Source organism: Hordeum vulgare, chromosome 6H (assembly GCF_904849725.1).
Source record: "Hordeum vulgare subsp. vulgare chromosome 6H, MorexV3_pseudomolecules_assembly, whole genome shotgun sequence".
NCBI lineage: Eukaryota > Viridiplantae > Streptophyta > Magnoliopsida > Poales > Poaceae > Hordeum > Hordeum vulgare.
Window position 1 is genome coordinate 151,338,816 of NC_058523.1, and position 12,978 is coordinate 151,351,793.

The window sequence follows — 12,978 nt, forward strand, 5'->3', positions numbered from 1 at the left end:
AGGTTCGATGACATTTCGGTATAGTTGAGTTATAGGTGTTGATGACCGAAGGTTGTTCGGAGTCCGGGATGAGATCCTGGACATCACGAGGAGCTCCGGAATGGTCCGGAGGTAAATATTGATATATAGGAAGTACTGTTTTGGTCACCAGAAAAGTTTCGGGCTCATCGATAGTGTACCGGGAGTGCCGAGAGGGTGCCGGGAGACCACCGGGAGGGGTGTGACGACCCAAGAGCCTTGTGGGCTGTGAGAAGATGTGGACCAGCCCCTGGTGGGCTGGACAAAGCCTTTCTCAAAGGCCTATGCGGCTAGGAGAAGAGATAAAAGGTAAAGGACTTTTAAAAGGAAGGGAAGGAGGACCTCCCAAAGTAGTCCATCTTCCCACAAGGGAAGGTGGACTCTTCCTTTGGTTCGGCCAAAACCTTCTCCTTGGAGTAGGGGCCAAGGCTTCCTCCTCTCCTCTCCTCCTATATGTACTAGAGGTTTTTGAGGGTTTTTGACACAACAATCAGCCACGTGTTGCCCTCTCTCTAGATCTGTTTCTCCTCTAGTCTAGTTACAATGGTGCTTAGGCGAAGCCATGCTGGACTAGCTCCACCACCATCGTCGTCACGCTGTCGCGCTGCCGGAGAACTCATTTACCTCTCCGCCCCCTCTTGCTGGATCAAGAAGGCGGAGGTCATCGTCGAGCTGTACGTGTGCTGAACGCGGAGGTATCGTTCGTTCGGCGCTAGATCGGGATGGATCGTAGGACGGTGGTGATTTGGATCGCAAAGACGTTCCACTACATCAACCGCGTGCCTTAACGCTTCCCGCTTAGCGATCTACAAGGGTATGTGGATCCGATCTCCCTCTCGTAGATGATCATCACCATGATAGGTCTTCGTGTGCGTAGAATTTTTTTTGTTTTCCATGCAATGTTCCCCAACATCTTCATGGACCATTCATGTGTGGATCCCTTTGTGGACTCGTGCAACCGATATCCCTTTAGGATTGAATCCTCCATCAACGTGGACGTACGATAGCACCACCTATCAGAAGCACACGAAAAATATCCGTGCCAACCTTTTGTTTGCAAAATCTCCAAACTTTACTCATTACTTTATTGCATGTGCATGATTTTTTTGCTTTCCACTCCCATACTCTAGATATGCATTTGTAAGATATTCTCTTTGTTGCTTAACTTGTGCTAAAATTTGCCTAAGAATTAAAATTCCTAATTTGGCCTCGTTAGTGTCTGTTCATTCCCCATATAGACCTACCCTTTCGATCACACAATTACAATACTACAAGCATACACATGACATAATGTACGTTGTTGCATTGAAGTTAGTTGTTATATATGTTGTGCCTCGTAATTTCATAATGCTGAATAGATATGTCTATATGAGGAGGTTGTGTTTTAAATTTGTATCCATTTTGCGAATTAATGTCAACATCAAAATACTACTTTGTATACTTCTAAAGAATGGAGGTATTTAATGGATACCATTTTAGATAGAAGTAAAAGTCCCGTGTGTTTTGACCATAATTATTGATGTCGTGGAATGATTTCAAAGGTTACAATTGTCGATTAATTATTGTCACAAATAACACTATTCATCGGGTGCAACAAACCAAAAAGGAGAAAACATAATGTGTCATTGACATGTTCGTGGGTCCACATTTGTCATCTTCACAATGAAGAACTATTGTTACCATAAGCATCTATCACTATCCTCACACTACGGGGATGCCCTAGATGGTGGACGGTTTCTTCTCTCCCTTTCCTCTCACTCACGACGCCGCGCGAAAGGAGGATCCATTTCTCGTCCAGCGGGAAGCATAGAGATGTTCCCCGGCCGACATGCCACATCGGAGATGGTTCTATCACTCGCGACGGGAGATTTCATTGGCTCACAAAGCGGCTTTTGTCATGATGTTGCTCCTCTGGACCATGGTGTGAAAGTTCTTCACCTCCCAATCCGGTGGAGATTCAATGACGACGGAGACCGGAGAAGGTTGACGGTTGTTCTTTGTGAAGTGGCCACCTAAGGCTTGGTTTTATTTTAAATTTTAGCGGGGCCCCTTTTGCAATTGTATCAAGATATGTATCCTCCTCGATTTGTCTAGAATTGAGCTATGTTTCATATTGTAATTGTGATTTATTATTATGAACATGTAGTTACCTTCAGAAAAGGGGATGCCCTAGATCCCTACCATCTAGGCACCTCCTCCCCCAACTAACACACACATCCGTCAGCCTGAAGTCAATTGCCCTCTAGGTCACAAAAACCGCCTACGGTTCTCACAGAAGGTGATCTCATCCTTATTTTGTCTATAGCCATCAAATCGAAAGCCTACTAATTATATACTATCTTACACCATATCCTAACCCCGTCCCACCCGTAACATTATTAGTATCCCGTCACAAACACTTCAATGAAGTTGACCAGTGCGCCCCCCTTGTACCCCACATGTTCTTTCATACCTTAACATCGATTCTCTCCACTTGTCACACCTAAACCGCTGCCACGCCACCCGTCCTTTCTATAGCGGAGACTCGGCGAGCCTTGATCGTAAATCGCGAATTCTATCCTTGTATTCGTCGCCGGCCGTCGGCTGGTACAAAGAAGGTAGAACTCGCCACTCCTAGAGCATCTACACCCCATCGAAAGATGAGAAATTAAACTGAAGACAAAAAAAAAGATGGGCACCAACATGGTGGAGCATAGCGAGAGGCGAAGACAGGGAGGGACGATCACCCCCCCCCCCCCCCCCCCCCCGCCCTCCAACGATCGATGAAACCTGAAGCATCTACTGTATATTTCACTGATATGCGTAAGTGTGTATGTATTTGACCCCCTCTATCAGCCGCTATATCCAAATCTTGACTGAGGCCACTCAACATAACATATGCCAGGCCAAACCGAAATGGAAGGTAGCCGGCGGATTCAAGGCGAAGGCCCGGGATGGCAACCCCCACCATGCACCCTTTTCTTTCCCGTTCCTCGCCGAAACCCCCTTCGACATACAAATAGGCCACCCTCCCTGCAACGCCATCATTTGTCTCTTTTTCCTCCTCTCCTTGTCCGCTCGCCGAGCCGAGACTGCGTGGCCGCGCCTGGAACACATCGCCGGCGAGCCGGTGTGCGCGCCCATCGCCCGTGGGAGAGACCTGGTCAAGCAAGATCGCGTGTCTCCCTCTCCCTCCGTACCCTCTCTCTCACCGCAAGCTCATGCCTCTCTCTCGTGCTCACATCACAGGACAGTTCAAGGTACAGTACGACTGTAATAGCACGCACGGGACAGTCAGATCGAGGCGTCGCCGGCGGGGTGCGTACGTCTGGATCGCCGGCGGTGCGTGGCCACCTCCCCGGCCGATCGATCGAGTAAGCAAAACACATGCCGGTCTTCCCTTGTCGCTTCTTCCATTTTTCCTTCTATGTTTGCATGGCGATGGCGCCCTTCCACGTCTAGCTAGGTCCCGTGGAAGTACGTGTTTCCTTCCTTGCTCGTTTGTTGCTATAGTTGGGAATTTCTAAGGGCATTTGAATTTTGACAAGTCTAGTTTGTTGCCTTTTTTTTCCAAAAAACTATAATACTTTGTTGTTTTTAGTATACAACCAATCAAACGGGGCGTCCTTTTACTTAAGAAAAAACTCCCCGTCTGATTGCAATCCCGTAGTAGTACATTAGTTTGTTCAATTACTATACTTTGAAATCTAATAAATTGAAAAGGTCCTGGTTGCATATTGCCCTGGACGACAGTAGCCGACATGTCAGTAAATGTTGCAGTAACTTCACTCCTTTGCTATTCTTGCATGATTATCTTTTAGTTGCAAATTGGTAACTGCTTGGTGGCTTTTTTTGGATATCATTAATTAATCAATTGCTTGCATGCATGGTCCTGGCTGTGCTTGCTTTGCATCCCTTATTTCTAGGACCCCCAGCCCCCTCTTCTCTATCCGGGTGAGGGGTCGGCCGTTCCTACTTCTCGTTGCTCAAACGGCTGAGTTGCTGTCGCAGCTGGCGAGAATTGATCAAGCACCTGAGAGTCATGCTTTGGAAGGTACATACTCTACTCGGTTTAAGAATTAAGATGATTGCCTCATGCTGATTACTCCCTCTGTTTCTAAATATAAGTTTTTTAAGAGATTTCATTAAATGACTACATACGAAGCAAAATGAATAAATCTACACTCAAAAGTATGTCTATATACATCCGTATATAGTCCCTTAATGTAACCTTTAAAAAGAATTATATTTAGAAACAGAGGGAGTAGTTGCATATGCATGTGCATGTGCACGCTTCTTGTTCAAGTATTGTTTGTGTTGAGAGTCGAGAGTTTTGTGATGCCATTTTCATTGCTCATTAGTGATAAACAATCCGATAGAAAAAACAACACGGGGGACGGGGGAACGGGGAGGGGGGGTCCATCTTAATATGTTTTCGAAAGGAGGCAAGACTTTAAATGTTTGCAACAAAGGTAAAGGGGATTACGAAAATGAAAAAAAGAAACCAAGATGGGGGGAGGGGGTGCGAAGGCAAGCAATCCATCCAAGATAATCATCAATCGCCAGATGCAAGCGCCAAAGAGTAGCATCATCATCTTCTAACAACAAAGAGAGTAGCATCATCCCGACATGCCTCAAAGCCAAGGGAGAGAGGGCACGACGTGAGGTCCCCCCCCCCCCCCTCCACCAAAAAAAACACCCTGCTCCGGTTCTTTTAGTTCTGGCAATAAAAGAGGAGAGCGAAGACATTGGTCGTGGCATCGGGGCTAGCAGCGGTTCACACACGTCCATGAGGTGGATATTTCACACTTTGACGCTTTCAAGAACAACAATCCAAAAGCAAGTTAAAGCAAATACACACCGGAAGATCGAGTGCTCGGCAGTTTCAAGGAATCCTGGCGGAGGGGGGGCACCCCACGCCTTCCTCGACGGCAATCTCGTCTTTTTTACTTGTAAGAAAAGGACTTTGTTTTTGTAATAAAATAATATATCGTTTATAAGAAAACATGCTATATATAAAGCCATTCATAAAATTGGGAATGGGTCTAATGGTGGAGTTGCAATGACATATCCTTTGAGACCAGAGTTCGAATCTTGTTTAAGAGTGTATTTTCTATATATGTGGCTTTTGAAGTTTGGCTTTTATATAAAGCCATTCGTAGAACTGGCATCAAATACTTCTGGTAATGCAAAATGGCGTCCGTTGGGAAGGAAGTGCCAGTAAACGCATTGCGGCCGTCTGATCGAGAACAAACAATAGCAAAAAAAATTAAATGGCCTTTTCTACCCAGAAATTGGCATGCTAGTTAAGAAAAAAGTCACCCCTTGCAACTAAACTTGTCATGAAATATGTTCGCAATTGTTATTCTTCTCGCTAAACGTTCATAGCTGAAAGGATTCTGTATTTTTCAAAACGGACTAATTTAGTATGTTCTACGGTGACACTTGCGGGGCTACATTCGGGCCGGGGGAGGGGGACGCCGCCTCAGCCTTGGATGAATTAGTGAAGATTTTTCAGGGGGGTGGGGCTTTGATTAGAACTTTTTTAGCATCCTTCCAAAATACTAATGATTTTTGGCCAGCTCCACCACTGCATGATGATGTATATGTACATCCGATAGTTTTTTTAAGGAATACCTACACCCGTTAGTAAAATGAACGCAATCCCCCATAACAACGGACGAAAATATGTTCCAAAAAAAATAGACGTGTTTGGGGCGGGTTTTGCCTAGCGGGCAGAAACCCTATCCGCCATTGCCAAGAGGGTCAATTTCCTGCACCGTTTTCCGACAGCCCTCCTTCGTCGACGACCTCTTGGTCATCGGTCGTGAGGGGAGTCGCCAGATCACATGCATGCATATCGTTTTTTGCTTTTGGTTTTAGGGTCTTAGTAGCTTAGGTTTTTGGATCGTTCGATGTCACGGTTTCAGCGGCGGCGACGGCGATGCTGAGTAAGGAAGATCTGCATTCTTCCCCGACGAGGCAATCGTTTTTATGGTCGGTGATGGATTTCGGAACCAGTCTCTTCAAGCAGGGATATCGTGGCGGCGACGACATCCTTGTGTTGGACTTGTGTCCTCGGGCTTCGTTGTGGCGACGACGTCTGCTCCAGCATCGGCGCGGAGCTTGGGAGGTAGTCGAGGAGCGGATGCAGATTGTTGTCTGCGTTGACGACATGTGGAAGACATAACGTGTGTTGGGTTCGTGGTTGATGGATAGCAGGTATGGTTTCATCCTTCGACGTCTTAGTCGTGGTGGGGTGCTAGATCTGGTGTTCGATGGCCTGTCTGGGGTGTTGCCACGGTCTGATTCGTTCAATGGCAATGACTTCATCTTTGATGAGCCACCTTGAAGGTCCGCAAAGCTGCATATCAGCGACGGAGCCGCGTCAAGCTCCGATGAGGAGGTGATCTATCATTTTTCTTTTCTTTGGTGGCTGTTATAGTGGTGCCGAAGGCAGGTGACGGATATTGGTGTCAAACTCAGCGATGTTCTACTATCTTTTCAGTTTTGTCATGTCGGTTTGACTAGTAATTTAATCTTTATGATATAAATGAGACACGTATTGTCATGAAAAAAAATATGTTTCAAAAAATGAAAAGTCCATCCATAAAAAATGAAAAGGCAAGTAACGAGTCAGTATTTTTGTTTTGTCAAAAAATAAGGCAGTGCTTCGTCATTCAAGATACTCCCTCGATTCATAAATACTTGTAGGGGTGTTTCTTTTCACGGATTTTTTGGTGTAGGGACTAAAAAAGTCCATTTTAGTCTCATGTGAAAGAAACATGAGGGACTTTTAGGGACTAAAAAGTGGTATTTGGGACTAAAGGAAGAAGTCCCTATGGGAGGGACTTTTGGGGACTTTTTGACACTTTTCCCAACAGTGCCCTTACTTTTAGCATGTCATTTAATAACCTTTAGTATATTACTAGGGGTAACATGGTCCTTTTGCATGTCATTTAATGACCTCTAGATCCATGTTTAATCCTTGGAAGGGACTAGAGACTTTTTAGTTGGGACAAAAAAAAAAGTTGTAGAACTTTTTAAAGAAACAGGGCCGTAGTCGAGGAATATTTAGGTACAGAGGAGTAGAAGTTTCTGCGTTCCAATCCCGCCACCGCCGCCCTCGTCTCCACCGCTGTAGCTCACCGTGAGCCTCGCCGGTCAAGAATCCCGCAACCACGCCGCGCAAACGCCAAGTACCCGGCCATGCACCGTTCACCCGCGGATCGATGGAGACCTCTCACTGTAGCTCCGAGGGAGAGTGGATGCGACGCCGGCGCTTCCGTCGCGCTCTTCTCCGTCCCCGCCGCCGCGCGCCGACCTCGTCATGGCTCCGGCCCTGGCGGCTCCCTTTCCCCTTCTGGTGCCGCCGCGATCACCAGGACCGTCGAGGCCAACACCACGGGTCCGGGGTGACGACTGACGATGAGGAACGCCATGACCTGCCGGACGATTGCCGGTGAGCCCATGTGCGAGGCGAAAGAGCACCGGGCAGCATTGCCGGAGAAAAGGGAGAAGGAAAGAGCTGTGATTGATTGTCCGCCGGTGAACCCGAGCTGTCGCCCACAACCTGTTTGATGTATTGGCTGCGTGGGGACGTGGAAACAACCGGCAAGGAAGGGAATTTTGACCCCCGACAAAGTAGCGTCTTCAGGTAACTTTTGCAAATGGCATGGCAAGCCTGGAAAGTTTGTACAAGAGAAATCGCGCACGTGCAATTTCTTTGGAGGTTGGCGATGGTATTTTGGAATCTTTGTTGACCAATGACATTGGCATGTATCGAAATGCCCCTTGCTTGGGACTCTTGGACAGGGATTGCTCATTTCTAATTTAGCATGTTTGTGGACCAATCTAGTCAGGTCCTTTAAAGAAACACCATTCATATGACCCTGCATAAGCATCAGCTTAAGCTTTGTTGAATCCACAAACGTCTATTGGCTATTTCATTTGTTTGCCTGCATAAGCATCAGCAGATGCCATGATCACTTCTTTTCTGCTATTTGTTTAGCACCTTATTTCATTTGTTTGCCTGCAAGATTTATTGGTTTGATGTGTTGTCATTGTTCAAAACTCTGTTACCTCAGCATTGATACTTACTCTTGATTGTCTCCTCCTTTTCCAGGATAGCCTCTACTTCTTGGTTCAACTTCTCTGTATTATCCGTGTATCTGCATTGCAGGAATATGATAAAAAAAATCTATTTGCTCTGAGGAATGCAATTCCTCAAGGGAAAGGCTTTCTCCGTGACTGGTTTGATCCAAAAACTCCTTCATGCAGCTGGTCAGGTATAAATTGTGTGGGAGACGCGGTTGTGGCTATAGATCTGTCCCATGTGCCACTCTATATTCCCTTGCCATCATGCATCGGGGCATTCCAGTCGCTTGTTCGGTTAAAGGTCAATGGATGTCAGATCTATGGTGAGCTCCCTGAAGTTGTGGGAAATTTGCGGCAGCTCCAGTACCTAGACTTGAGCAATAATCAGCTCGCTGGACCCCTACCAGTCTCACTATTTGACTTGAAGATGCTTAAAGAACTGGTGCTTGACAACAACTCCCTTTCCGGACAACTGAGCCCTGCCATTGGTCAGCTTCAGCACCTCACTAAGCTATCCATGTCCATGAATTCCATCTCTGGATGCCTTCCTCCAGAGCTGGGAACCTTGCAGAACCTGGAGTTTCTGAACCTTAGCAGGAACACATTCAGCGGGTCATTACCGGCAGCTTTCAGTAACCTGACCCGGCTCACACACCTTGCCGCAAGCAATAACAGCCTCACTGGATCAATATTTCCTGGAATAGGCACATTGGTGAACCTCACCAGACTTGTTTTGTCGTCAAACGGTTTGACTGGGCCAATTCCTGAGGAGATTGGTCATCTAGAAAACCTGGAACTGTTAAATTTAATGAACAATGGTTTCAGTGGAAGCATTCCAGAAGAGATTGGTCACCTGAAGCGGCTAAAAGTGCTTAAACTCTCCAACTGCAAGTTCAATGGTGCCATACCTCGGTCAATCGGTGGTCTTCAAAGCTTAATGACTCTTGATATATCATGGAACAACTTCACTGGTGAACTCCCAACATCTGTCGGTGGGCTGAGCAATCTAACTAAATTGTTAGCAGTTCATGCAGGGCTCACTGGGACCATACCGAAAGAACTTGGTAACTGCAAGAAGATTACTGCTATAGACCTGTCCTCCAATCATTTTACTGGCTCTATCCCTGTAGAACTTGCAGAGTTAGAAGCTATTATCAGCTTTAAAGCCGAAGGTAACAGACTGTCGGGTCACATTCCAGATTGGATTCAAAACTGGGTGAATATTAAGTCTATATTGTTGGCGAACAACATGTTCAGTGGGCCTCTGCCATTGCTGCCTTTGCAGCATTTGGTTGAATTCTCTGCAGGAGAAAACCTGCTCTCAGGCCCAATCCCTGCCGGGGTGTGTCAAGCTATCTCTCTGCGGTCACTCAACTTGTATAGTAACAATCTGACAGGGAGTATCAAGGAGACATTCAAAGGATGCAGGAACCTCACTATACTGACTTTGCAAGTTAACCAGCTCTGTGGTGAGATACCAGAATACTTGGCTGAGCTACCGCTAGTAAGCCTGGATCTCACCCAGAACAATTTCACGGGGTCTCTGCCTGACAAGTTCTGGGAGTCATCAACTGTTCAGGAACTCTATCTCAGTGACAATAACCTCACCGGCATGATCCCTGAGAGCATTGCCGAACTTCCCCACTTGAAGATTTTGCGGATTGACAATAACTATTTGGAAGGACCAATTCCAAGGTCGGTCGGCACTCTAAGGAATCTGATAACATTGTCTCTGTGTTGCAATATGTTGTCTGGGAACATCCCGGTAGAGCTCTTCAACTGCACAAATCTTGTCACGCTAGACCTGAGCTATAACAGCTTGACCGGACACATCCCAAGGGAGATATCACACTTGACACTGCTTAATAGCTTGGCTTTGTCTAATAATCATCTGTCAGGCACTATCCCTTCCGAGATCTGTGTGGGATTCTCGCGCATGTCTCACCTTGATTTGAGATTTTATCAGCACCAACGACTTCTTGACCTGTCATACAACCAATTGACTGGTCAGATCCCAACAACGATCAAGGATTGTGCTATAGTGGCGGAACTATACCTTCAAGGTAACTTGTTGAATGGAACTATTCCTGCAGAGCTTGGCGAGCTGACGGGTCTTGCAGCCATTGACCTGTCTTCCAATGCACTAGTTGGACATATGCTTCCCTGGTCTGCGCCATCTGTACATCTCCAGGGCCTTTCTCTGTCTAATAATCACCTGAATGGATCCATTCCTGCTGAGATAGGCCACATTCTTCCTGCAATTTATGAGCTGAACTTGTCGGGCAACACACTTACTGGCAATCTACCCCAGTCTTTGCTCTGCAACCATCACCTAAGCCGTCTGGATGTCAGTAACAACAACCTCTCTGGAGAAATCCTATTCTCCTGTCCTGATGGGGACAAAGGATCCTTGAGCACACTGAACTCGCTCAATGCAAGCAATAACCATTTCTCAGGGAGCCTAGATGTGTCTCTCTCCAACTTCACAGGGCTGACTTCTCTTGATATCCACAGCAATAACCTCAACGGAAACTTGCCTTCAGCTGTCTGCAATGTTACTACTTTGAACTATCTTGACGTTTCAAGCAACGATTTCAGTGGCACCGTCCCATGTGGTATCTGTGATATGTTTAACCTTGTGTTTGCCAACTTCTCTGGTAACCACATTGTTGGCACATACAACTTAGCGGACTGTGCTGCTAATAACATCAATCACAAGGCGGTTCATCCATCTCGTGGAGTTTCAATAGCAGCAACCGTCTGTGGCACTGCAACCATTGTCATTCTATTGGTTCTTCTGGTGGTTTATTTGAGACGGAGACTATTAAAAAGAAGGTCCTCATGGTCTCTTGTACCTGCTAGCAAGACCATGTCGACCTCCGAGGAAACCTTAAGCAGCAAACTCCTAGGGAAGAAGTCGTGGGAGCCTTTGAGTATCAACCTCGCGACATTTGAGCACTCACTGATGAGGGTCGCCGCAGATGATATCTTGAAAGCCACCGAGAATTTCAGTAATCTGCACATGATAGGTGACGGCGGCTTTGGCACTGTCTACAAGGCAGCACTCTTGGGAGGCCGGCAAGTTGCTGTCAAGAGGCTGCACGGTGGCCACCAGCTCCAGGATAACCGTGAATTCCAAGCTGAGATAGAGACCATTGGGAAGGTGAAACACCCAAATCTCGTTCCCTTGCTTGGCTACTGCGCTTCCGGCGACGAGCGGTTCCTGATCTACGAGTACATGGAGCATGGGTGCCTTGAGACATGGCTGAGGAAGAACCGAAGCGATGCAGCTTACACTCTGGGATGGCCGGACCGTCTCAAGATCTGCCTCGGCTCTGCCAAGGGCCTTGCATTCCTGCACCATGGCTTCGTGCCCCATATCATCCACCGGGACATGAAATCTAGCAACATCCTGCTGGACTGGGACCTGGAGCCGAGGGTCTCCGACTTCGGCCTCGCGAGGATCATCAGCGCCTGCGAGACCCATGTCAGCACCAACCTAGCCGGCACGCTCGGCTACATCCCCCCGGAGTACGGGCTGTCGATGCAATGCACCGTGAGGGGCGACGTCTACAGCTTCGGCGTCGTCATGCTGGAGCTGCTGACCGGGCGGGCCCCGACGGGGCTGGAGGTGGATGAAGGCGGCGGAAACCTCGTTGGTTGGGTGCAGCGGATGGTGGCGTGCCGCCCCGAGAAGGAGGTGTTCGATCCCTGCCTCCTGCCGGCTTCGGTCGCGTGGAAGCGGCAGATGGCGCGCGTGCTCGCCATTGCCCGGGACTGCACCGCCAACGACCCGTGGGCAAGGCCGACCATGCTGGAGGTGGTGAAGGGCCTGAAAGCGACACAGATGATGGAAAGCGCGCCTCCGGTGATGACACTCTCCAGAGCGCACCTCCGGTGGTGACAATCTCCACTCTCCAGGGAGGACAAGGACATGTAATGCAGATAAGACAGCATGATCTTTGCTAGCTACCGTGTGAACTGGAAATCGGCAGATTAAGCTTCAGATTCTTCTTTTCTGATGTTCGCCGGAGAGCTTTTGCATCCATTGAAGAAGGAACCGGCGAATTCTATAGGAACAACTCTTAACATATTGCAGGCCAATGATAAACCGCTTTTGCAACAGATAACCATTTTTTTTTCTGCTCTGAAAGGCTTGCAGGCTTGTATCAGAAGAATAAGCTTCAGTTATCTGGAGACTGTAACGAATCACTGCAGCAATGGTGCTGCTGAAGTGCTGATCAAGCTGCATACGTGTAACCCCAAATAATGCTGTGACTTTTTTTAGCTGGTTATTACATGCACCGTCTCCTTGATCTGGTTGCTTCATATATACTGGAATCTGCCAGTCTAAGTTCATGCTGTTCTTTTCATACTATCACGGGTCCAATACATTACATTGGGCATGCAAAACAGTCATCTGCAATGTATGGATGTCGTAGGAGTCTAGGGTTGCTGGCATGCCGTTTTTGAAGAACAGTACAATGGTGAACCTGAGGGGTATAATTCAGAACTATCGTTGTGACTGCACTCGCAGGTTTTATTGTTCCCTCGAGTCTCAAGTCCAGAGCTGCTGCTTCGATCGGTAAGTGTCAAATATAAATGGAAGCCGTTTGTTTCATGGCGAGTGGTAGGCGCCGGTGCGCCTGCCCAAATTTGGGCCGGTCGCCTAGCTGCCTCCCGATTAAAACGGCCAGGTCGTGCGATCCCGCATCTCTCCGTCCTCCCGCGCACGGGATCGAGCCCCGCCCCGCTGCCTCCGCACACTACGCCGCCCACTTCACGCTCGTCTAACCCCGCGGCACTACCGCTCGTCCCCGTGCTCATCGTCTACTGTCGGTAGTCGCCGCTCCACATCGGGGTTGAAGCTTTTTTTTAGCGTCC

General features: G+C 47.7%; 1 protein-coding gene across 1 annotated transcript; it reads left to right on the forward strand.

Moving 5' to 3' along the window:
* The first annotated feature begins 7,017 nt into the window (after nucleotides 1-7,017).
* Nucleotides 7,018-12,513, forward strand: LOC123404815 (leucine-rich repeat receptor protein kinase MSP1-like). Its single transcript, XM_045098762.1, has one exon. The coding sequence runs from the start codon at nucleotides 8,522-8,524 to the stop codon at nucleotides 11,996-11,998; it is 3,477 nt and encodes a 1,158-aa protein (XP_044954697.1). The 5' UTR covers nucleotides 7,018-8,521; the 3' UTR covers nucleotides 11,999-12,513.
* Nucleotides 12,514-12,978: the final 465 nt, after the last annotated feature.

What these genes read in the sequence shown, in the direction of transcription:
- LOC123404815 (XM_045098762.1), top strand. Translation starts at nt 8,522, where the DNA reads ATGCTTAAAGAACTGGTGCTTGACAACAACTCCCTTTCCGGACAACTG.